Below are 24,674 nucleotides of genomic sequence, written 5' to 3'. Positions count from 1 at the left end.
GGATGAAGGATGGAGTGGGGGTGGGGGTGATGCAGCCAAGGTGATGGTCGTTTTTCATGGCCCATCTGTCCCTTTGTCAGGTCCTGGCGCTCATGTGAAATACCACCTGCTAAGGATGAGAGATGAGAGTCCCCACCCTCAAAGAATAACTTCATGCCAGTGCCTGCCACCTGATGTTGGGAGCTTGAACCTAATATTACGTATCAGTGTAAAGCAAGACTTATACCAGGGGAAGATGTGGGATAGGCAAAGACTGACATTATTAGAATAACGATAGCTTCTCTTTATTGAGTACTTCTACTTGAAGACCTACTGCTGGGCACTTTTAATATATATCTTTTAATTTTCATAACCTCTTGAGAGTAGGTGTACCTATTGTACCCATTTTATAGATGAAGAAACTGAGGCTCGGTTTCATTGCTTAAAAGTGGCAAAGCCAGGATTTGAACCCAGATCAGCCAGGCTCCAAAGGCTCACTCTGTTACTGTAAAATGACAGACTAGCTAATGGTTAGCTGTTTAAACTCCACATAGTTGGGTGGGTTTTTGTTGTTGTTGTTGTTGTTGTTGTTGTCTTTGTGTGTGGCATTTTTTTTTATTTGTTTTGTGTTTTACTAATTTGGACAGATATTTTTCTAAATTAGGACATATTTGCTTATGGAAACAAGGAGTTGGAAGGCCACTTATATTTTGAAGACTCTGTGTTATTATCTAGATGTCAGTGGCTGGCCTGGGTGTTAATGTGGATGAATATAGGTGTGGGTTAGGGGGTTGGTGCAGTGGGTGCTTTAGCCTTTAGGGTCTTGACAGCTGTGTCTCTTCTCTTCCTTTCTTACTGGCCACTACCACATTTTACAGCTGGCAGTATTCCTGTTCTTTTTTTTTTTTTTTTAAGATTTTATTTATTTATTTGACAGAGAGAGAGAGACAGCGAGAGAGGGAACACAAGCAGGGGGAGTGGGAAAGGGAGAAGCAGGCTTCCTGCTGAGCAGGGAGCCCGATGTGGGGCTCGATCCCAGGACCCTGGGATCATGACCTGAGCCGAAGGTAGACGCTTAACGACTGAGCCACCCAGGCGCCCCCAGTATTCCTGTTCTAACTGCCAATCCCTACCCCTCTTAATTAGCTGTACGCTGGAAAACCGGACCACTAAGTTCAGTAGATTTATTTGCAAAGTGTAACTGAAGAGGCTCTGAAATTGGGCCCTTTCAGGAACAGGGTATATGGGCACCTATATTCTTGCTATTCCAGGCCTTTTTAATTTCCTTTGGGGCAGAGTCAGCTAATTTTTACACAGTTCTGCCAGTTTAGGGGAGATACTTACTTTGGCTTCAGATGTATTGAAATTGAGGTGCCAGTGGAACAGTCCCATGGAGATGGGTTAAAACCAGTTAGCACTGTGCTGGCCAGCGCCGTAGCAACTACCCACATGTGGCCACTGAGTAGTTGAAATGTGGCTAATCTGAATTGTGATGTGCTGAAAAGTGTAAAATACACATTAGATTTCAAGGACTTAGTACAAAAAAGTATGTCAAATATTTCCTTAATAAATTTTGTATATTGATGACATGTTGATCCAGACATGATTCACTGATTACATGATGATATCCAAAATGATAGTATTTTGGATATATTGAATTTAAAAAGAAGTATTGTTAAAATTAATTTCACCTGTTTCTTTTTTACTTTTTTAATGTGGCTATAAGAAAATTAAAAATTACGTATGTGATATAAACATGGCTCACACTCTGTCTCTGCCAGAGAGCCCTGAACTACAGATGACTAGGATTAGGGGCTGCAAGGGTTTACCTGGGAGTCAAATGCATAGGGAGGAGAAGTTTGCTGACGGACTTCTAGGACCTCTGCTCCATCTCCCTTCTGTCATGAGCCAGGCTGGCATTCCGAAGCTGCTCTGTGTCAAACCCAGGCCTTAGTGGGGATGGCACTGGGAGGAGGGGCTGGCTCAAGGGGAGATTTGTATGTTGTCATCTATGAGCAGTGGGAAGCCAAGAAGTGCATTTGAAGCCGAGATGTCAGGATGGAGATACCTTCCTGGAAAGCTTCATTCCTCACTCTGCCCACAGTGTGGCCAGGGGCTTGGAGGCATTGGAGGCATGCTTGTTGCAGGACAGATGAACTTGGAAGTGGGCAGCTACTCCCTTGACCCTTGCACCAGATCCCTCCCATTCTGCAAAATACAGCTGAAATTTCACCTTCTCCAGGAGGTCTTCCTAGTCATGGTATCTCTTGCTTCTCTGACTCCTGTTGCACGTGCATTTGTATCACATCCTTTATTCTGACATGTCAGATAGATCCTCCGCATCCATAAGGCAGGAGACTTTTTGCAAATATCCATGTTGGAAAATACCATATGGTTTCTCCCATGAAATCCAGGTGCCCATGAAATTTGGATGCAGGGCAGTTAGCTCGACACCAGTCTTAAAGCATGTAGAATTCAGAGGTGACCCTTAGAAGAGTCATGCATCATTGTCACAGACCTTTGGTGTATTGTCCTTGAAGGAGTGAGATAATGGCTATTTAATCATAATATTCCAAGGGTCTGTGGCTCTGTCCTCCAATTGTTCTGTTAGTCTTGCCTCCCTGACTCAACTGCAAGTGCTCAAGAGAGGTATCCTTCTCTTCTTGACCCTAGAAGACCTTCCTGTCTACGGTGCTATGCATATAGATAGTAGGTATCCAATGAATTAACTGTAGAATGAATGTAAGCTCCATGAGGGTGGCAGGGATGGTGACTGTCAAGTTCAGCGTTGTCTCATGGGTACCTGGCACCTAGAAAGCATTTAATACATGGTTGTTGGATCAATGATTACAATGCTCTGCACACCTTTGTTTGAGGAGTATGTCATTGAGTTGAGTTTTGTTAGCTGGACTGTGTACAAAAGGAAGATCTATTCACTTTGTTTACAGAATGAATTATCAGTAGAGGTGAAGGGATTTTAAAGATGGTGGTGGAGGACATAAACCGAAGACAGAACATAGTAGATTGGGCTCACATAGGTTGGGAAACTATCTTCAATGTTTTCTTGAAAATGCTAAGCGGTAGACTCTGAATGGAAATAAGGGTAACTGTACTTTTTGTGTCCTTGTTTTCTCTATTTTCATCCTTTAGATTCACCAAAACCACCAGTTGCTCCCAAGCCAAAGACTGCCAGTCCCCTCACACCTGTGACAGCACCCAAATTCCCTTCATCACCCCGGCCTGATAGTCTTCACAGTCCCAACTCCATGTCTAGGGGGCCGAAACCCCCCATTGCCCCTAAGCCCAGGCTGGCGACCCCCAGTGAGTGGAGAGCCAGCGTGTACATGATCAACAGCTTGAACAAATGCAGCAACGGGAAAGTGCTCTGCGTTGACAGGGGGCTTTACGGAGAGCACCGGTCCAACTTGGAGTGCTCCGAGTCTGAGGCTGATGAGGAGTACATCGTGGTCCCCAAGGCTCCGACGAAAGAGGACGAACCCAGGTGTAGCAGCTCTGCAGAGAATGCAGTAATGGTGCCTCCAGATGCCGCTGGGGAGGAGGAGTGCCAGGAGGGCGGCGAGGAGAGCGACCTGGAGGGGATGGGAGCTGCTGAGGACTTGGCAGCCCCAGCTGAAGTGGTGCTGAGTGAAGAGGTTGATGGAGGCATAGCTCCCACCCCTGAGAATGTGGGGGTGGAGGACACTGCCCGTGACCCGGGGGCAGAGGAGCAGACATTTACAAGTGAGGAGGAAGAGAAGCTCGTGGAAGAACACAACGTGTACAACCTGGAGGACAGGGGCCCATGGGATGGAGAAGCAGTCCTTCCAAGTGATATCATTCTAACTCACGTTGATTTAGAGGGTCCAGCAGCTCCCAGTGATGAGCCTGGGCCCCCTGGGACACCCAGGGAGGCAGAGGAGGGTGGTGAGGAAGGCTCCACCAACACAGAACCAGGGGCTCCAGATGAACGTGTGGATTCTGACAGGCCCCCTGAGGGGGATGCTGAAGATGACAGCAAGGAACCCACAGAGAATGAGGGCTTGGCCATGGGTGTTCAGGAGGCAGAGATGGCCACAGACAGCCCTGAAGTCCCAGAGGAAGGGGGTGAAGATGCCACAGCCAGTGGTGACCAGGATGACCAGGATGAACCACCTGACCAAAATGAGAAAACGGACCAAGAAGAAATGGCAGCAGTCACCCGGGAGGTGGGAGAGGACCCTCGAGAAGGTGAAGACCTGGTACAGGAAGAACCTGCCGAGGAGAGCTGCCAAATCATTCCTTTCGAGAATGATGGCATGGATGAATTTGTGACTTCACTCTCAGGAAGTCCCTACGAGTTCTTTCCGACTGAGAGCACCTCTTTCTGTAGCGAGAGCTACTCCTCTTTTTCCAAGTCAGCAAAAGACTTAGAGTCACAGCAGGAACCACAGTCTGGAGAACGTGCGGAGCAGGACCCCATTGTTGGAACTTCGTGTGGCTCTGGGGAGGGCCCCTCTGTCCCTGACGTGGTGGTCATGCCAGAGGATGAGGATGCCATAGACGATGGGCTCACCAACCCCTATGAGATGGGAGTTGACCTGGAGCAAGGGGCTGACCCTGGGGAAGCAGAGAAGCCTGAGACACAGGCTGCATCTGACATGCTGAGTGGTTATGGCACAAAAGAAGAAATGAACTCTGATGCTGAGGGTGGCCTGGTCTCCATCGACAGGAAGAACATCATCACTAGGGCCAGGCCCCACTCCGGGAAGGTGGCTGGCTATGTCCCAGAAACTGTCCCAGAAGAAACCGGACCAGAAGCTGGCTCATCAGCCATTGGCATTAGAGGTGCCACCAAGGAGGCGAGAAAGACGGTTCTTTCGTTGGAGGGGAAACCACTGGAAGCCAGCAGGGCCTTGCCAGCCAAGCCCAGAGCCTTCACTCTATACCCCCGATCATTCTCTGTGGAAGGCCGAGAGATTCCAGTCTCCTTGTACCGGGAGTCAGAGGCATCGGGCTTGGATGACCATAGGATCAAAAGGAAAGATGACAACCTTTCTCTGCCCTGTATGATTGGCTCCTCTGGGAGTTTCTCCCAGAGGAACCACCTTCCGTCCAGCGGCACCTCAACACCCTCTTCTGTGGTCGACATCCCGCCCCCTTTCGACCTGGCCTGCATCACCAAAAAGCCCATCACAAAGAGCTCTCCCTCCCTGCTGATCGAGAGTGAGCCCCCAGACAAGTACACCAAGAAGAAGAAGTCATCCTTCAAGAGGTTCCTGGCACTGACTTTTAAAAAGAAGTCGGAGAACAAAGTGCACGTGGATGTCAACGTGTCTTCTTCCAGGTCGTCTTCAGAATCCAGCTACCATGGGCCTGCCAGGCTTCTGGAAATTGACCGCAGGAGCCTCAGCAACTCCCCGCAGCTTAAGGCTCGGACTGGCAAGCTCCGGGCTTCCGATTCCCCTTCCTCCCTCATCTTCTACAGGGATGGCAAGAGGAAAGGTGTCCCCTTCAGCAGGACGGTGTCCAGAGTGGAGTCCTTCGAAGACCGCTCCCGGCCCCCTTTTCTGCCCTTGCCCCTGACCAAGCCTCGGTCCATCTCATTCCCCAACGCCGACACTTCAGACTATGAGAACATCCCAGCCATGAACTCAGACTATGAAAATATTCAGATTCCACCCCGGAGGCCTGCGAGGGCTGGGACATTTACAAAACTGTTTGAAGATCAGAGCAGAGCCCTGTCCACGGCAAATGAAAACGACGGCTACGTGGACATGAGCAGCTTCAACGCCTTTGAAAGCAAACAACAGAGCGCAGACCAAGAAGCAGAAAGGTACTGTGAAATTATATTTTCTTTGTTGTTGGGCAAGTGTGACCATCCGAGAGGTAAGCTTAGGTACAGGGGACAGAATGGACTTGCTTTTTAGCCTCAGGCTCTGCTTATTTCTAGCTGTGTGACTTGGGGTGTGTGGCTTTACTCTCTGAGCCCAGTTACTACATCTGTGAAATGGGATTTCTGCTGCCTCACGGCGGAGTGTTTGAAGAGATCAGAGACGATCATCTGTGGGAAAGTATTGTCTAAAACGCCAAATACAGTGTAAATGTGAGCATTTGTATTTCCATTATTTGAGAGACATTTCTCATCTAGGAGGATGGGTTTGCTAGTCCTCTCCAGGAAAGTCACCAAGAGAGAAGGTCCTGGTATCCTGCCAAACTAAATATCTTTCACCATCAGGAAAATACCCTAAATTGAGATTGATACCCTTTTACTATGTAAATATACACTCTATTCAAGGGAACTAGAAAAGACAATCTATTTAAATTGTTTAAAGAGCGAAGGGTGCCGTGAGCTAAATTTCTGAATAGAAGCCTTTAAGAGGTACATCCAGGATGGTTTTTTTTTTTTTTTTTTGACTCATTCACCTTGGAAATAAGAGTGAAACACTGAAATTATTAACAACAGTGGGGATTTTCTGACCCCACCTTCCCAAGACTGACTGAATACCCTTATTGATCATCCCAAGTGGATAACTGCCAAATCTTGCTGTTCCTTGTACCTTGTGGATGCAGCTTAAAGGCAATGCAATTCAGCCTCAACCATTTACTCTCTTTGGGAGCACCTGATTGGAATTAATACAAGCGAAAATGGCAGTGATTTTGAAGGATATCCTGATTCTGACCCCTTGTGTGCAGTGACTTCACCAAGTCCCACACGCTGCTACTGCTCGGAGTTCCCAGGGCGCCTGCAGTAATGAATAGATAAGATGATTTGCAATTAGCATGAGCTGTCGCTGGAGTGTAGATGCTAGAAGTGTTTATGTGGTTTATTCTCCTGAGTTTTTTACATGGTTCCCCCCCCCCCCCGGCTCCATCTTCTCCCTCCCCCAAGTCTGGGTGAGGCTGTTAATTAGTTCTTTCCAGAATGAAAGGGTTTGTTTGCTGGGGCAAGGGTAAACACTAACACTGTTGGAGGGACTGAGTTTAATTTGGAGAGTGTGGACGTGTGCAAACTCTACAAGGGTGAGAGCTGCACAGCCGACCAGTTCATTGCATTAATAGTTACCAGCAGGGTCTGACAGGATCCAGACCTAGCTGAGTGCCTCCTAGCGTTAATGAAAATAGAACCAAGCTCTGAAACCAGAATCATCTAGAAAGGATCTTAAAGGGCAGATGGTCAAGGCTCCCACTCTAACAGGCCTTTCTCTAACCCAGTCTGTACTTGAATTCCTCAAGCCACAGGGAACTCACCATCTCCCAGAGCTGCCTCATCTGTTGCTAGGTATCCTGATTAAATTTTCCTTTCTGACTGAGGCAAAAGCTGTCTCCTAATATCCCTACCCCACTCATGCTGGCTCTCCCCCTCTCAAGCCAGGCAAGTGAGCTCATTTCCTCTTTCGTATGACAGCCCTTCAGCAATCGAAGTCGGCTTCTATAGAATCACTGAATTTTATAGCTGGAAGGGAACTTCAGACAACATTTGGTCCTCTTACAGAGGAGTAAACTGAGGCACAGAGAGGGAAAGGGATTTACCTAAGGTAGCTCAGCAATTTAGTGGAGAAATCAGTGCTAGGACTCAAGATTTCCTGACACCTGGTTTAGGCATCCTTAGTGAATTACACTGAGGGGTGCCAGATCTGATTGTGCACGCTGTGCACTGCACTGCTTCAGGGCCACATTCACATTCAACCCCCCTACCTCCACCCCCTGCCCCGGGGTTATACAGTGCACAGGTTGCTTGGCCATTTGCCGAGTCCCTGTTGTCTTGATCTGTACTTTGCCCAAAACCCCAAAAAGGTCCCTTCATCCAAATTAACCTGATAATAAGGGAAAAATACCCAAGAAAATGTCAATGCTACCATACCTTTCCTGCTTCCTGTATGCCAGGCATTGTGCTGGGTGCTTTCCCTGCATTTTCTCACATTTGATGCTACAGCCTGGGGCCGTGGTTGAGTATCTTGGACCGTCAGACTCAGAGCCCTGTTGCTCTACCCTGATGTTCCTTCACGGAAGGCCAGACTGACCAGATAAATCTCCCATGCAGGAACCACATCCTCTTGGACATCAACAGTGAGCAAAGCTTTCTTCCGTTTTCCTGCATGAAACAGATGGAAGCAAAGGGAGGGGGAGAAATCCTCGCCTTGGGCTGAAACAGGTCTGGGCAAGGGAGGTTTCAGACACATCAAGTTGAGAGGCATGAGGGACTGCTGTGGGGGTGGGGTCCTAGTGGCTTCTCCCCCTGGACAGGGGCTTTGAGAACCTAGCGGTGGGGTGCTGCCGATCTGAGACATATGCCTACGGGTGCCCAGGGTTGCTTCGGGTTGAGCAGGACAGGATGGGGCAAGAGGGCCGTTCCTCCTCCTTCCGCTCCTTGTCCTGTCCCACACCTTGCTTCAGTGTGGGGATCAGGGAATAAATATCAACAGCCCTGAAAGGGTGCAGGACGGTGTATCAGGAGATGTGGGTTCAAAGCCCACTCAGTCACTGACCTGCTGTGGGATCTTGGAAAAGGCTAGGCCACAGTTTGCTCATCTGTGAAATGGTAAGATTGGAGCAGATCTGTATTTCTCAACCATTTGCCTCTCCTGTGCCACTTTTACCATTTCTGTTCTACTGCCTGTACTATCACTTACTTATTGTTTTTCTTTCAATCAGTCTCTCTTTTTTACTTCAAAAATATTTAGAAAGGAAATTTTGTGTCAGTGTTGGGAAATGGAAAAACACTATTGGTTGCCATAAATAGAAGGCAGTTATACAAATAAGATACAAAGGAAAGGAAAATAACGGGTAAATTCTAGCTTGAGGTTATTACTTGCCAAGGCTGGAGCTGGAAGCCTGGCCCCTTTGTTAAACAGGGAGAGGTGTTAAAGACGTCCTGGCACCACACAGAGACTTTCTTGTTGGCATAATCAGAAGGATTCAAAAGGACTGAAAAGGGAATAACTCTCTCTCTCTGGTGTGATTCACTGTTATTTAAATCCAAGCCCTTTTTCCACTTAAAAGTACCTCCCTTCAAGAAACATGTAAGTATAAAATAGAATTCAGAGAGCCCTTAGAGACCTCTAAATCAGAGTAGCAGCTCAGGGTCTAATGGATGATTGTAAAGTTTCTTCTATGTGGTTACTTCCTTTGAGATTTATATACCCAGATAATAACATTTTAGGAGCTGCAATAATCTTACTAACAATTTTCTGTCTTGTAAAATAAAATTGTATACATTGTTACTTATGTACATTTTCCCCATGGTATACAGAAAGTTTCATCATCTTTTAGTTTAAAGCATATCCCCAGAACATTCTTTTTTTCCCCCTCGAATTGACCCTTGTGAAAAAGAAAAAATGGACCAGAGATCTAGTCTTATATTTACTTTTCAAATAGACTGTTTAATGTCCTCAGTCAGAACTCTTGGTTGGGCGGACCTAATCTTTACTTCTGAGTATCCCATGGCCCCTCAGTATATGTTGATTATGTGCTAGGAGCTTAATAAATGTGTGTTGATGACCAGGAGTTTTATGATTCCATGCAAATTGGTAGTTTTGAGCTTCACAAGGGTCAAAGAATTATCATTTATTAAGCACCTGTCTTCAGCAATGCAATGCTAGGTGCTTTATATACACTTAATAAATACCCATTTGATGCAAAACACTACATAAACTGACTTGTCCTAAGTGTCTCATTTAAATCCCCATAATTGTGTATTTATTTTTTGCACAATGATGAGTCTGCTTTAGTCACTCAGCATTATACACCAACACGGATCCCTGAAGCTGCTTTTCCCCATTTCATTATGAAAATATTCAAACTTATAGAAAAGTTGAAAGAGCTTTTACAGTGAATGTTCATTTGTCCACCATCTAGATTTACCATTTACATATTGCCACACTGGCTTTTTCTCATCTGTTTCTTTCTCTCTCTGTTCTCCCAGCTGTTATGATCAGTCCCCATATTGTTCCTGATGCATTTATGGTAGCTCTTTATGTATGCAGATGAGGGCAGTGGAGCCCAGGGAGAGCCTGTGAGAGCACAGGGGCCAAGCACGTGGGCTTTAGCCAGGCTGCCTGGGATTTGAGTCTGTACTCCAACCCTTACTATCTGTGTGACCTGGGACAAGGTCTGCGTCTTGGTTTATATGTCATAGGCAATCACAATAGTTCCTGCCTCATAACGTTGTTGAGACAGAAGGAGTTAATATTGCACATAGTGAAATGATCAGTAAATATTAGCTATTACTCAGTGATATGGTAAGGTCACTTATTGGTGGATCCAGGATTTGAATTTGATTCCAGAGGTATGGGTTGAGAATCTGGTCCCTTTGACTGTGGGGATGTCTCTCTCTGTCTCTCCCTTCCTCTCTCATATGATGGTTCTTCTGCATGAGTTTGACTTCATGTTCAGAACACCACATCAATAAAACCGGGACCATAAACTTACAAGCTTCAGCTGTGGGGTGTGGTATCAGCATTACCTCTAACTTGCTCCTGGGTTGGGGTCAGGGCCGCAGACAGCAGCCTGAGTGATAGTGATTTGGAGTCATTAGCAGCCTCTTACACCAAGGACAGCAGAAGCAAAGTTTTTATCATCCCGTAGATATGCCTGGCTCTGTGACTCTGACTACAGTGGTTATTTGGCTTGTAATTCACGATTAGTTAGGCACATTAGTTTCAAGTGCTATAAACTATCATCTGTTGCACAGGTAATAAGTGGCCAAATCAGATTCGAATCCAAGTCTTTCTGACTCTCAATCCAGTACTCTTTCCACTACCTCCTGTTTCCTGTGGTTGAAAAAAACGCCGTGTTTTCTGGTGGTCTTCATCCAACAGTTGTAGGATGTCCCTTGCAGAAGACAGGTAGCACAGCCACCATCCAAATGTTGGCTTTGTTCACTGGTCCAGAGGGCTCGACACTTTCCTTTCTTTTCTGTTGGGTGATGGGTTTGCTGCTCTGTTGGCGGCTCATCAAGAAGGCTGACAAGCTTTGCTAGAACTTGCTAATGAGCTACTCAGACATCTTGCCCTCCCTTAGGGCCACTGTGGGAGATGCTTACCCTCCTGTGGCCAGCTGTGCCCTCAGAGCAGCCAGGAGCTCTGGGTTTGGAGCAGGCCATCTGTTTGGGTTGTACTGCTTGTTAGGGGAGCTTCAGATGATTCAGTCCACCCAGGAGCAGCAGCTCATGAGTGCTCATGCCTTCCAGAGAGAGCTGTGAAAGGTCTGAGGTCCAGCATTTCAGCACTCTCTTCTCTCAGCCCGGCGTTCTTATAGAGCTGTTCATTGTTGGAAAGCAGCTTGAATTACATGTTCAAGAGTTTGTGGGTTGGCCATATTATACAGTGTCCGTATGAGGATAAGGAGTGGGAGCATCAATTCAATATTTTGGCTGATGATGACCTTTTGAGAAATGATTGATTCTTGAGGAACTGTACCCAGTGAAATATGGACAGAGAGAGGTAGACCAGGTACCATCACTGGCCTCAGTGGAGGATAGCAAGAGGACTTCTACCCAAGTGCCTGAAATGCAAGGTAGAAAATGCTCAGGATCTAGGGGCGCCTGGGTGGCTCAGTCAGTTAAGTGTCTGCCTTGGGCTCAGGTCATGATCCCAGGGTCCTGGGATCAAGCCCTGCGTCAAGCTCCCTGCTCAGTGAGGAATCTGCTTCTCCCTCTGCCCCCCACCTCACTTGTGCTCTCTCTCTCTATGTCTGAAATAAGTAAATTAAATCTAAAAAAAAGAGAGAGAGAGAGAGAAAGAAAAAATGCTCAGGATCCAAAAGGTAGGCGTTCAGAGGAGGGTAGGATGGCTTCATGGAGACTGAAAGAAAAGTAGGCTCATGACACATGGAGGTAGGAAAGAGATGCAAGGACATGTGGAGAAACACAGACCTGTGTTTTTAGCAGGTGAAGCCGCAGTAAAATGGTTTATTCTTGGTCAGGAGGTGCTTTGATATCTTTTTTCTGGAAAACAGCTCATATCATTGGCCGGCATGGAGAATATATGGAGGAGACTGGGTTGAAAGACTAAGGACTAAACTCAAACACCACATTTTTCTGATTTCCAGTTCTTAGAGTGGTATGTTGCACCAGCTCAGCGAGTTCATCACTCACTCTGCTAACATTTGTTCAGTATCTACCAAACATCAGCTACTGTTCCAGGTACTAGAGGTTTCCACCCCCATGGCATTCCAGCCCCGCTGGGGAGAGAGACTAAGAGAGGTCATTAGAACCCATGGGATAAAGGTTTTGCTAGAAGCCCCTTGTGTTCTGGAGGAGGGGCCGTGGGCAGCCTGGACTATCTGGGAGACACTTGAGGTGGGTTTTGGCAGAGGAACAGGAGTTCATGGTGGAGACAAACAGTCCAGGAAGAACGCAAGCCTGTGCATGAGTCTGGGGGTAAGAAAGGACCATGTGAAGTGCTCAGATGGACCTCACAGTTGGGACCCAGCCGAAAAGTCCCTTGAATATCAGCTTGATGAATGAGTGCATTGCTCCTGGGCAGTGGGGGGACCATGGCGGTTTTCAGCAGGGCAGGCGCACAATGTAGATGGTGCATTGGCACGGGCACCCTGTTGGCAGGGTGAAGTGGAGGGATGAAGAAGAGGGAAGCAGGGAGACTAGTCAAGAGGCCGTTGCAGTGGTCCCCTCTGGAGAACATGAAGACCAGGCAAAGCCATAGCAGCAGGAAGGGAGGGAGTGGGGTTCCACAGTGAACACAGCCTCCCACTTCTCCGGGGCTGACTCCAGAGCTAGCCTGGGGCTGCCTTTGCTTTCCTCATCCTTTTATTTATTTGTTACAGCCTGTTGGGGCCCAAATAAATAAAAGATTTGAGTTGGTTTCCAGTAAAAGACAAACAAGAAGTAATAAGAATTCAGTCCTTAAAAGTTAAAGGATACAAGCCAAGTAGTAAAGCTGGGAGACAGAATTGTACAGGCAGTCCAGGCAGTCCAGACCAAGGACAGCGACTGCGGCTAAGAATTCCTAAATCCAGCACAAAATCTAGCGTTAAGAGCCCTCTCTCCCTCCTTTCCAGCCCCTAGCGCACGTTCACCATCCTTAGAATGCAGTAAATATTTTGCTGAAGTGATTCCCTGAGAGAGTGAAACCTGATTTTTATTTTTTACAACCGTAGATGGTGCTGCCGCAACGAATATACCCATCATTGTAATACAAAGGTGATTTACAGCCTCAGCTATAAATCCTTGGGTGGGTACATGGCAGAGCTGCAACTGAACCTCCCGCTGACTAATTCCATTGGTGCTGAGAGCTGCATGCCTGGATTTTTGGCACATCCCAGCCATGGTATTCATGGGTATCTTTATATCTGCCTGTAAGCTGGGAGCCTTCCTATTATTATTATGTTTTTGACAAATGAACTCATGCAGAGCTTTCATTAAGTTTCATTGAAAGGACCTGGAAATGCCATAAAAATTATTATAATCTCAAAACCATCACATTCCTAATGCATGCGGCTGTGCTTCTTGTTGAAATTGACTGATGAGAATGTTCAGTTTTTAATTTTCTGACTTAAAATAAGACCATCTGCAGCCGTTTCTTTTAGCAATAATTTTTAATTAAATGCAATAAAATTTACAGGGAAGGACCCTAATAAGAAAATCGTGTCAGAAACACACTTATTGTAACATTTACTAGCATAATATTAAGGGCCCCAACTATTTTTTTTTTCCTTGCAGAGCTATAATATAGACGAAATCTTGATTAAGTGTTAATCATGATGTGGTTTTACCTTCATAAAATCAGGGTTTCCCCCTGTGGGAGGTGTGAAAATAATTCTCACTAATAGAAGACAGTCTTGTTGCAAGAGTTCTTTGGTGAAATATCAGCAGCAGGTCTTCTTGACCAGCTGAGCCCCAGAGGAGGAGTGAAGTCTTTGTTCCAGCCTGAGTTTGGGTGGTGCTTGGGGTGTTGGGCCTTGCTCTCCTCTGCCTGTGGATGAGGGGTGAGCATATCATGTATAGGATGCAGCCAAAGAGAAGAGTCATCTGTATATTCCAGGTGCCTACTATGTGCCGGGCTGTGCTCTATGAGCTTCAGATACAGTAGGGAGCAGACAGATAAGGTCCCTGCTCTGGCAGATGTGGTATTCTACTAGGGAGAGGAAGACAGTAAACAGGCTAAGACGTAAACAAGATAATCATAGATAACAAAATCATTCTTTTGTGATGAGATTATTTTGGGGGGGGGGAGAGCAATGTGATGGAAAGTGACTGATGGGAGGGACATTTTAGACAGGATAGTCAAGGAAGGCTTCTCTGAGGAGGTGATATTTGAGTGAAATCTGAATAATGATCAAACCGTCATTGGGGGAAGGGCATTCCAGGCAGATGGAGCAGCAGAGACAATGACCCTGAGGCTGGAGGACCCTGATGAGGTTTGTGGAGAGGCCAGGAAGCCAGCATGGCTGGAGTGCAGAACAAAACAGGGGGAGTGATAGGGGGGGGGGGGTGGGCAGGAGCCTTTGTAAAAGATTTAGATTTTACTTTAATGAGATGCCATTGGAAAGAAATGTTAAGATCCAGAAACGTTTGAATTATTTGAACTCTTCAGACCATTTCATAGGACTTGGACATTTAGGGTCAGACCAGCAAATAATTTGAAAATCATAGCAAAGAGTATTTATTTGTTTTTCAGAATGGTTCTGGGAGTATAAACAGGTTGGAATTTAGATCTTGGCTCTGCCTCTGGCTATGTGAAATTTTGAGCATCTGGTTCTCAGGTGTCTCTCCCACCTGTGACTCCTCTGAAACTGCTCAGGACTAGCAGTTCTGAGTTCCCCATCTGAGTGCTCTTTACAGAAGACCGTGGTGGCCCAGAGAAGTAAGAGAGGACTGGCCCAGCCATGCTAGAGGAAGGGTACGTGGTGATAAGGCTGGGAGGTTCTTGAAAATGAATATGCTGCATTTGCACTTGTCTTTCCTATGTGAATTGATTTAATCTGTGAGCCATAGGGAGCTATTGAAGGTTTTAGAGCAAGAGAGTGACATGATTAGCTGGTACTCTAGCACAGTGATTGTCAGATGTGGGGTAGAATGGAGGAAAAGAAGCCACCAGAGTGAGGTGTCTCAAGGGCAAGAGATTGAGGCATGGCAAAAGGACCTAGCTTCTTCAGCCTCTGTAGTGTGAAGGTCTCTAAGCCACAGCTACTGCAGTCACTGGGAACAGAATAAACCAGAGCTCCCGCCACTCTGAAACTCCCCAGCATAGGTTTCTTAGGGTGGTTGATGGCAGATGACAGAACCACAGAGGCAGCGTGGCATGGCAGGAAGAGAGAATGAGCCCAGGTCTGCCTTCGTCCTTTACCTTGTCATCTGATCTGAGCCTCCGTTCTCACCTGTTCACATGGTATGATGGTCTCTTCATCACTGAGCTATCCTGAGGAGTCAGAGATGGTGTGTATACAAGGGCTGTGTTGGGTGTTAAAAGATGACACTGTCAGTCTCATACTTTGCTGCTGGGAGCCGAGGCGAACATACGCTGCTGTGCCCACAGCACATGAGACTTTACTGCATGTTCACTCTATGCCAAGCACTGTCTTAGGCCATTGGTATGCATTAACTCAGTTAATCCAAAACACCACCCTGCCACATAGATGGTTTTTAAGAAGGTCTATGCTCAGCAGATGAGGCAACAGTAAGTAAATGATGAGGTACAGAAGTAAAGGGCCCAAGGTCACAGCAGAGCCAGAATTTTAACCGAGGCAGTTTCCAGCACCCGTGCTGTCACCTCAGCTGTCAGGCTCCCTCACTTTATGTGCATCACTTCATTTAATCTGCTGAATGTCCCTCTGGCAGTAGTTACCCAGTTTTACTTTTTTAATAGAAGAGGAAACTGAGGTTCAGGGTGGTGACATGATTTGTAAGCCAGTTAAGTGACGGAGCTAGGACAGAAAGAAAGGGAGCTCTGGGCGCCTGGGTGGCTCAGTTGGTTAAGCAACTGCCTTCGGCTCAGGTCATGATCCTGGAGTCCCGGGATCGAGTCCCGCATCGGGCTCCCTGCTCGGCAGGGAGTCTGCTTCTCCCTCTGACCCTCCTCCCTCTCATGCTCTCTGTCTCTCATTCTCTCTCTCTCAAATAAATAAATAAATAAATCTTTAAAAAAAAAAAAAAAAAAAAAAGAAAGGGAGCTCTAGGTATGGCTTATTCCCTCTTTCTGGTTCACCCCCTTTGAGAACTTCCCAACTGGAATTGACCGTCCAGTTGTCAAAGGTGAGGACACACAATGGAGTATAAATCTTCAGAACGGAAATGTCCTTATTATAGGCATTCAGAACGGACAGCTTATAATGACTATCTACTTGCTCAGATCCACATGGCCAGGGGATGATATAAAAATTATATAGAGAGAGAACAGCACACACTAGTGCAGTAATAATCAAAGGCGTAATATTATGCAGGAGGTTAACGCTTCCTTAGATCGCCTGGCTAGGCTCAGGAAGGGCCCTTGGGGAATTTATCATCCATGCTCACAGTACTCCAGGTCAACAGGACAAAAAGCTCGTAATAATTTCTGAGTGATGAATTAATGGGTTTCATCTGGCTCCTTGAGTATGCCCCAAGACTGTCCAGCCTTCAAAAGATGAAGACGGCCGCTGAGCCATGTGCTGGGGAGTTCTGAGCTTGCCCCTGAGGATTGCAGTGTTTCCCTGTCTTGGAGAAGCCTGTGTCTTTGGCCATTTTCCTGCAAGATGAATGTCTCAGGGTTGGGATTGTTTTCTGGGATGATGTGGCTGGTCTCTATGTAAACAGACCCTTTCTCTTCATGCATGAGTTTGGTCTGGAGCCCAAGAGAAGTTTCTCCAGGTCAAGGCATGACCCAAGAACTTGACATTTCAGGCTTGTTTGCATGATTTTAATTAAGAAAATAAGACACCACACGCGCGCGCGCACACACACACACACACACAGGTCAAGGCATGACCCAAGAACTTGACATTTCAGGCTTGTTTGCATGATTTTAATTAAGAAAATAAGACAACACACACACACACACACACACACACACACAAACACACGTCCTGCCTTACAGAGATCTTAAGTTCTGTACTCTGTTATGATGAGACTTTCTTATACTGAGAGATATGTCCAGGGGGGATTTGAGAGGTAGTGAGCTCTCATTCACGATCAGTAATTAAACACAATTGGAAAGGATACCAGAATCTGTCTTGAGACTGTTGTAACTTGCACAGGCCAGGAAATCTGAGCTCTTGGGATTGTTTTTGGCTGGGTAGTGAGAGTCCTAAGGAAGCAGGTGGGCTGCTGTAGGTACTGCTTCAGCAGCCCTGAAAAGCGTCCAGGCTCCAAGGTTGGAGAGGTCCTAGAAGACCATAGGAACACTCAGTATCAGCTCTAGAACCAATTCCAGAAGACATCTCCTGGTACAATGAAAAGTGTTTTTCATGCCCCTTACCACTGCATCTGAGTCCTCTGAAGCACTAAAAAGCTCACCTGCTGAAAAGGCCACGCTTGGAGATGTGGTCGCCTCCTGCACCCCAGCCTCCTCTTGGAGTCAAGGGCCCAGCTGCAGTGAAGCAGATGGGAAGATTGGTTATTTGGTGCTTCTTGGGGGTTCCCTCACACACTTAATCTCAGTGGTTTTCAAACTTTATGTTGTAGCAGGATCCTTTTTCAAATGAAATCTTACTTGGAACTCCAACAAAGAAGGCAAGGGTTTGTTATAATTCTCTTCCATAAATTCAAATTTTTAATACTTCATAGGAAGTCGGTTAATGAGACCATCATGATGAATAGACATCTTGGAAATTGGGAGTTATGGATTGCAATGCTGCTCTTATAGCCTAATGAGGGGTGGTGATTATATAAAGGGGTATATTATGGGGGTTGGGAGCCTGTGTTCTAGAGCAGATGGCTGGGTTCATCTCTCTCAGTTTCTAGCTGTGTGTTCTTGGACAGATTACTTAACAACTCTGTGCTTTAGCCACCTCATCTGTAAAAACAGGGAAGATGACACTACCTACTTCAAGAGATCGTCGTGAGGTTTGAATGAGTTAACGCACAGAATGTAGCTGGGACCTGGGTGCCTTTTAGGTGCCCAAAATGCGTTAGCTGTTATTGTTAACACCGTAGCAGTGTCTGTGTCCATGAAATGGGAAGCAAACATTTGTGAATCCTCACCCACAGGAGTCTAGGGTTTCTAAGGAACACTCGAAGCCCCACCTCATCTCATAATCTGGGCAGTCTTCTTTTAATAAATGTGATCTGTGGGGTATACATATTTATAAGTCTTTTTCACCAATGATTTCATCAGCGATTTACAAAACCTTGTGCCAGACACATTAGGGGAAGTGGAGAAATGGTTTCTGCCCATCTTTCAAAAACAGGCCTTTTGTTCAGTTGAGGGGGAGAAGGTATGTCAGGTTAAGAAGTAGTTTAGGGATATATAACTATTGGATCTTAAACTCTTGGATTATAATAACCTCCTCACACTCTGTGTACAAGAATGGAAGTGAAATTAAGGATGTGAATGGGGAAGGGAAGCAACACTCAGCAGATTCCATGGTCTGCCAGTATCTTATATACATATTTGCACTCCAGTCCTTTATATATGTTATCTCACTGATTATCAGCCCGGTTTTATAGGTGAAGAAACTGAGGCTCCAAGACATCATGTGGCAGAGGAGGCAAACAGACAGGGTTTGAGAACCTAGAGCACAGCGTCAGAACCCACCGTGGGGCACAAGGAGGCAGGTCCCAGCTCCACTGGTCTCTTGCTCCTGGCAAGAGTTGCCCCACCTTAGGAAGCCGTGGGTATGTGCAAAGGGGCTGGCTGAACCCAAGCCAGAGAGGCTGTCCTGAAGATTCCTTTTGTGGGCCAGAAAGCTGGGATAGAAAACCCAGAAAGTTATGAAACTTTGAAGTGTGGCAGTTGCATAATTGTGCACTTCACTTTACAGTTTACAAAGCTTTTCCATGCCTGTTAGCTCCACAGATTCTCCCAACAACCGCCATTTGGAGTAGGCAAGCAAAGACCTGAACAAGTCTAGGAGATAGTCAGGTGGTTACTTTCTCTGTGGTGCCTTGGGTAAGCCATTTTCCTGGGGTGTGTCTCAGTTTCCTCAGCTGTAAAATGGGGGTGATAGATAGTCACAGATTAAGAGTAACCCATGCCAACCCAAGGGCCTAGTGCCTTGGTGCAGGGCCTGGCATGAAGTAGCTTCTTAGTGGACGTAATTATGGATATTATTATGATTGTACCTACTATGAAGAAGAGATCTGAATAACAGCAGGAGGAGAAGCTCTCTCTTAAGACTGAGGGTTTAGAAAATACCAAGGGAGGGGTGGTAAAGAGCAGAAAAACAACTAGAGGCTTGAAGAGTTTTGTCCAAGCTCCCATAGCTAATGGCTAATTAGCTATGGCAGAATGGTTATTCAGCTAATGGCAGAATCGGACCTAGAACTCATGGGTAACTGCCTCAGAGCCATGTGTTCCATGAGGAATTGAGGTGAGCAAAACTGGGTCCCAGGACTGACCCGGAGTTAGGGTGTGGCAGGTCCCAGTCCACACCTGGAGCTGCTCTTGGTGATAACAGAAGAACGGAGGGTGATGTCATGCAGCTAGGGATTGTTCTGGGCCCTTGTTCCCTTCCCAGGACACTCCTTGTAGATGCTGCATCTGGTTTCCAGGGAGGTCCCTGGTCCAAATCCAAGTTGCCTTGCTGGCCTGAGGCCAGAGGTCAGGGCTGGCTTCAGAGCCATGAAGTGAGTCAGTGGCTTAGTGGGATTCATAATTTGGGGTGCTGCTCAGCCTCCGGGATGAGGAGGCCCTTCCCTTTTCACCTTTATACTCCCTCCCCAGATCCAGTCTCAGATTCCGGGCAGGGGTGGGGGGTGGGGAGGGGATGAAGTCTCCATCCAAGGCCAGCCAGAGATGTTTGTGTGTTATAGCCTCTGCTGCTGACTTCTGGTCTTTCTTTGACCCCCCTGTAGCCAGTGTTGAGGAGGGAGCTTCAAGATACCACCGAGCCCAGGGGCGCCCAGGTGGCACAGTTGGTTAAGCATCTGACTCTTGGTTTTGGCTCAGGTCGTGATCTCAGGATGTGGCTAGAGCCCCAGTCAGGCTCCATGCTCAGCATGGAATCTGCTTAAGATTCCCTCTCCCTCTGCCTCAGCCCCTCCCCCCACTCATGTGCACAAGCTTTCTCTCTCTCTCTCTCTCTCAGATAAATAAAATCTTTAAGATACCACCAAGCCTATCAGAACTCCTTCACCTTACAGAGGAAAAAACTAGGCCCAGAAAGGGGACTTGGTTCCTCAGTTCTTCCTTCCACTAGATAAGCTGCCACTCTCATATATGCATAGGGAAATGGTGGAGAGGACAGTGAGGGCAAAGGAGGAAGGGCATGGCACTGATCGGGGAAGTTCAGGCACTATGTTAAATGCTTGGAAAAATATTCTGGAACAGAAAGTCTTCTTTGTGTTCTTCAGACCCCAGCAGGTGAGCATCACCTTGCTGACCTCACCCCAGGATTGATCACTTTCTCCTTCATACCTCTGTGTAGAATCTGCTCACCTGTGTTGTTTGTGTAACTATCTCCCTTACCCTACTGTGAGCCCCTCTTGGACTCCACACCTAAACTCATCTGTGTATCCCTGGTATTTGGCACAGGGCCTGGTACCCAGATGAGCTCAATAGAAGTTTGTTAAATAAGTGGATGTATTCTGGAGGCTGAAGGGGCACACCCCAAACAAATAGGACTTTGCATAGATTCTCTCCAAGCCGCATCAATGTTCTGGGTGCTGGGACAACAGGCAAAACAAGGCAGGTTGACATGAAATGCCTAATTGCACTGTTAATTATTTAAATTCAGCTGTGCTGAGTGTTCCAAAGAAGTGCAGTTCTAAGAGCTTCTAACAGGTGCTCTGACCATTTGTGGCTGGAGTAGACCTCTGAGAAAATGAGACTCCTGATCCTGAAATACAATGAGGAGTCAGCTGGATAGAGGGAGAGGGTCAGGAAGGACCCTGTGAGAAAGGCACAGTCATCTTTCCAGATGAGGAAACTGAGGCTCAGAGCAGGGATATGACTTGCCTGAGGCCACACAGGTATCAAGAGGAGAAGCCAGGGTTTGCATTCGGGTCTTCAGAGCCTGTTCCTCTCCTGCTGGTCCTGCCCTGGATGGGCAGGAAGCCCAGGCTGGCCATGGTGACATCACAGTGTATTGGGCCAAAGCCCTTACTTCCCACTGGGAAGGTTGGACTCCACACTCTCACTGCTTTACTCCCTCCCCGTATCTGGGGGCTCCCCCATTCCCAGCTCCTTCCTTTTCAAACTCACATCTGTTTTGGTATCGCATGTGACCCAGGCCTCTCTTTCCTCAGCTGTACAATGAAGGGATCAGGCAACAGACTCTCAAGCTCCTGACAGTCTGGGATTTTACTACATACAGTTCTGACCTTGGGAAATATTTATAAGCCTTACAGCTAGAGGGGAATATGTAAATTAATTTAAGGAGCATTCAGTGGGCATCTGCTAGTGCCAGTCCCTATAGGATCAGAAGCTGGGGACCACAGGTGCAGCTCAGACTCCAGGTCTTAGGGAAAGGCAGATCCATAAGCAGCTGACTGGGTGCAATTATAAGTACAATAGGAAAATTAACAATATTCTGGTAGCAAGCACAGAAGGAATGGCCAAATCCATTGAAGAAAAGGTTTCCCTGAGAAGTTGGCAGGGTTCATATTGGACATTTGAGCTGGGCTTGAAGGGTGAGTAAAAGTTTTCAAGGTAAAGAAGTGTGGGTAGGGCATTCTAAACAGAAGGGTTGGCATGCACACAGGCACACACAGTGTACAAAGACTATGGACAGGTGCAGGGAGTGACCAAAACTGAGAGTTTAACGAGGTCTGAAATGTAGCGGGTAGACACAGTGCCTGAGAGTGCAGGTCTGCAGTGGGGTGGAGACTCCCAGCCTGGGGCTCTGCCTGGCTCTGCTGCCTTCAGTAGACCCCCCCTCCCTGTCTTTTTCAGCCTCCATTAAAATTGTCTGGGATTATATGAGACTTCCTCCCCCAGCAGGAGAAGGGGAAGGTGTGAATGTAACAATGTCTTTGAGGCTGGGGTCTGGTCTGCCTCCCAATTATCCCTGGAGAGGCAACTACTCAGCTCATGGGGCCTTCATTCTCAAGTTGCTTCTAATCGATGATGCCCTGGTGACAGGCATAAATTAATTTCCTTTGAATAGGCCAATTAGATGTAATCACTGGGGGAAAATGTATTTAGGTTGCTTTAGCTCGAGGACTAGGCTTCTCTAGACATGGCTTTTCAGAATCCCGGTCTCTGGGTTGGCATCTGCCCCATCCCATCTCTATCTCTTTGGCCTGAGGACAGCTGGGTTTTATACAAAGAAAGTCCAGCCTCGGTAGACTCTCCTCTCAGAGATGGAAGCAGGCTGAGAGCTACTTAAGGGCTCTCTATAAATCACCATGTCTAAAATGATTGGTTTTGGTCATTCACAAAGGTTTTCATTGTGTTCCACAGTTTGGTTTTGGGCTTAGAGCTCTGAGTCTCCCTCTGAAAGCAAGAACTGGCCCAGCACATCTAGTCCCTTTGGCTCTGTGTCTCCTGCTGTGTAACCTTTTTGCTGTGTTCTAGTTTCTGGGCCTCATTTTCCCCATTTGCAAAATGAAGGGTTCGGGGAAGTGATTTCTGAGATGACATATTAGCTTTCTGTCGCTGCCATAGCAGTATACCACACACTTACTGGCTTAAAACATCCATTTTTTTATCTGACAGTTCTATAGGTCAGAAGTCCAGTGGGCTGGGCTGGGCCCTCTGTTGAGGGCCACACAAGGCCAAAGCTAGGGTATCCTCTGGCCTGGGCTTTTATCTGGAGGCTGCGGGGGTGGGGGTGGGGATCCACTTCCAAGTGCATTTGGGTTGTTGTCTGACCTCAGTTCCATGTAGGACTGATACGGTAGGATGTAGGATATATCTCTGTTTCCCTGCTGGGGACTGGTCTTTGCATCTAGAGGCTGCCTGCATTCTTTCTCATGCTTTCCATGGAGCCCCCACAGCAATGAAGAAAGAGTCCTTCTCAAACTTCTCATTTCTGACTCCAGGCAAAGAACGTTTTCTTTTTTAAGGACCAGTGTGACTAGATTGGCTCACCCCGATAATCCAGGATAATCTCTGTATTATAACATCTGTTAATCTTAAATACATCTGCAAAGTCTCTTTTGCCCTGTAATGCAAAATATCCATAGGCCTCTGGATTAGGGTATAGACATGTTGGAGGGCCATTATTCTGCCTATGACAGTTACCCCCTGACACCCAGAGATTCATGTTCATCCCAAATGCAAAATTCACTGCATCCCAAGGTCCCCAAAGATCTCATCCCCTGAGAGCATCAGCTCAGCAAGTTTCATCTGAATCTCATCAGCTCAGAAGTCCCAAATCTCATCATCTAAATTATCTAAGTGGGTATGGGTGAGGCTCTGGCTGTCATCCATCCTAGGGCATAATTCCTCTCCATCTGTGAACCTGGGAAGCTAAAGAAACAAGTTATCTGCTCCCAAAATACAATGATGGAACCAGTTATAGGCGTTCAGGTTCAAACAGGGAGAAGATGGAAAATGGAGTCACATGACTTTCTGGGGGTCCTCATACCCCTCTCCCAAAACTGTGAGGGGAAAAACACAATAGAACCAGCCCCTCAGCCCCCTCCTCACCTCTGCAGAGAGTGACTGACCGTGTTTGTGGTCTGAGCCCTGCTGTGCCTACCTGGAGAGGTCCCAGGAGGCTTGACTGTCATGACACCTTCTCTTCCTCCTTTGGAATACCCGCCCCCACCCCACTAATCTGCTTAACTGGTGAGTGTTTAGAGGACAAGGGGTGCAGGATCACAGAGGTCACTACAATGGCCAGAATTCTGGCCACAGAGGAGGAAATCATGCTGTTGGGATAGTCCCGTGGGAGAGAAATTTGACCAGTCCGTTTTGGTTCAAAAACGCTTTTAAAAATGTTTTGTAAAAGGTAACACAAACTCCAAAAATGTCATCTGCAGGGAAAAATCAAATCATGCACCACTGAGTTTCCTTTCTCTAGTCCCTCCCCAGATGTTTTGCATGTGTGCAAACATGTGCAAACACACACACACACACACACACTCTCCCCTCCCCTGACCCTTGACTTTTTCTAAACATAAATGGGAACATACTGAACATGCTCTTGTGGACCTTGTTCTTGTCACTTTAGACATTGTTCCCTATCGAGGCATATAGATCTGCACCGCTCTTTAATGACTGCAAGGAATTCCAATACCTCGTCACCTACTGATGGATATCTAGGTTGTTTCCAGTCTTATACCCCTCTGAAAATGCTGCAATGAATAACTTATATACACATTTGTACACATTTATGAATATATCTGAAGATTTAAAAAAAAAAAGACAATCCCACCATGCTAACATAATCACTACTAGCATTGGGTTATATTTTGTTCTTGTCTTATGTAAATGTGTCTAGGGTGTGTTTAATGTGGATGTAATCATATGGTGCATAAAATCGCTTATTTTGCTTATTTTATTTAACTGCATGTTGTATTTGTATTATTAAATAACTTACTAAATTAATAAAAATTACTATGAGACAGTCTGCCAGACTCTGCAGATAGAGCAGTACCAAGTGACTGCATATTCCATTTGAGTGGTTGTGCCCCAAATTAATATACTCATTCCCTTGCATTGTGTATTTAGGGT

General features: G+C 46.6%; 1 protein-coding gene across 1 annotated transcript in view; it reads left to right on the top strand.

Annotated features, from left to right (window-relative positions):
• FGD5 (FYVE, RhoGEF and PH domain containing 5) overlaps nt 1-24,674 on the top strand; it is a 121,592-nt gene that overhangs the window by 5,577 nt on the left and 91,341 nt on the right. Inside the window, exon 2 of the mRNA XM_032411996.1 lies at nt 3,130-5,791. Within this exon, the coding sequence (XP_032267887.1) occupies nt 3,130-5,791 (2,662 nt within the window). The remainder of the gene's footprint in view (nt 1-3,129; nt 5,792-24,674) is intronic.

Source organism: Phoca vitulina, unplaced genomic scaffold, assembly GCF_004348235.1.
Source record: "Phoca vitulina isolate PV1807 unplaced genomic scaffold, GSC_HSeal_1.0 scaffold13, whole genome shotgun sequence".
NCBI lineage: Eukaryota > Metazoa > Chordata > Mammalia > Carnivora > Phocidae > Phoca > Phoca vitulina.
The sequence above is the reverse complement of the archived record's forward strand: the minus strand, read 5'-3'. Positions and strand labels throughout refer to the sequence as shown.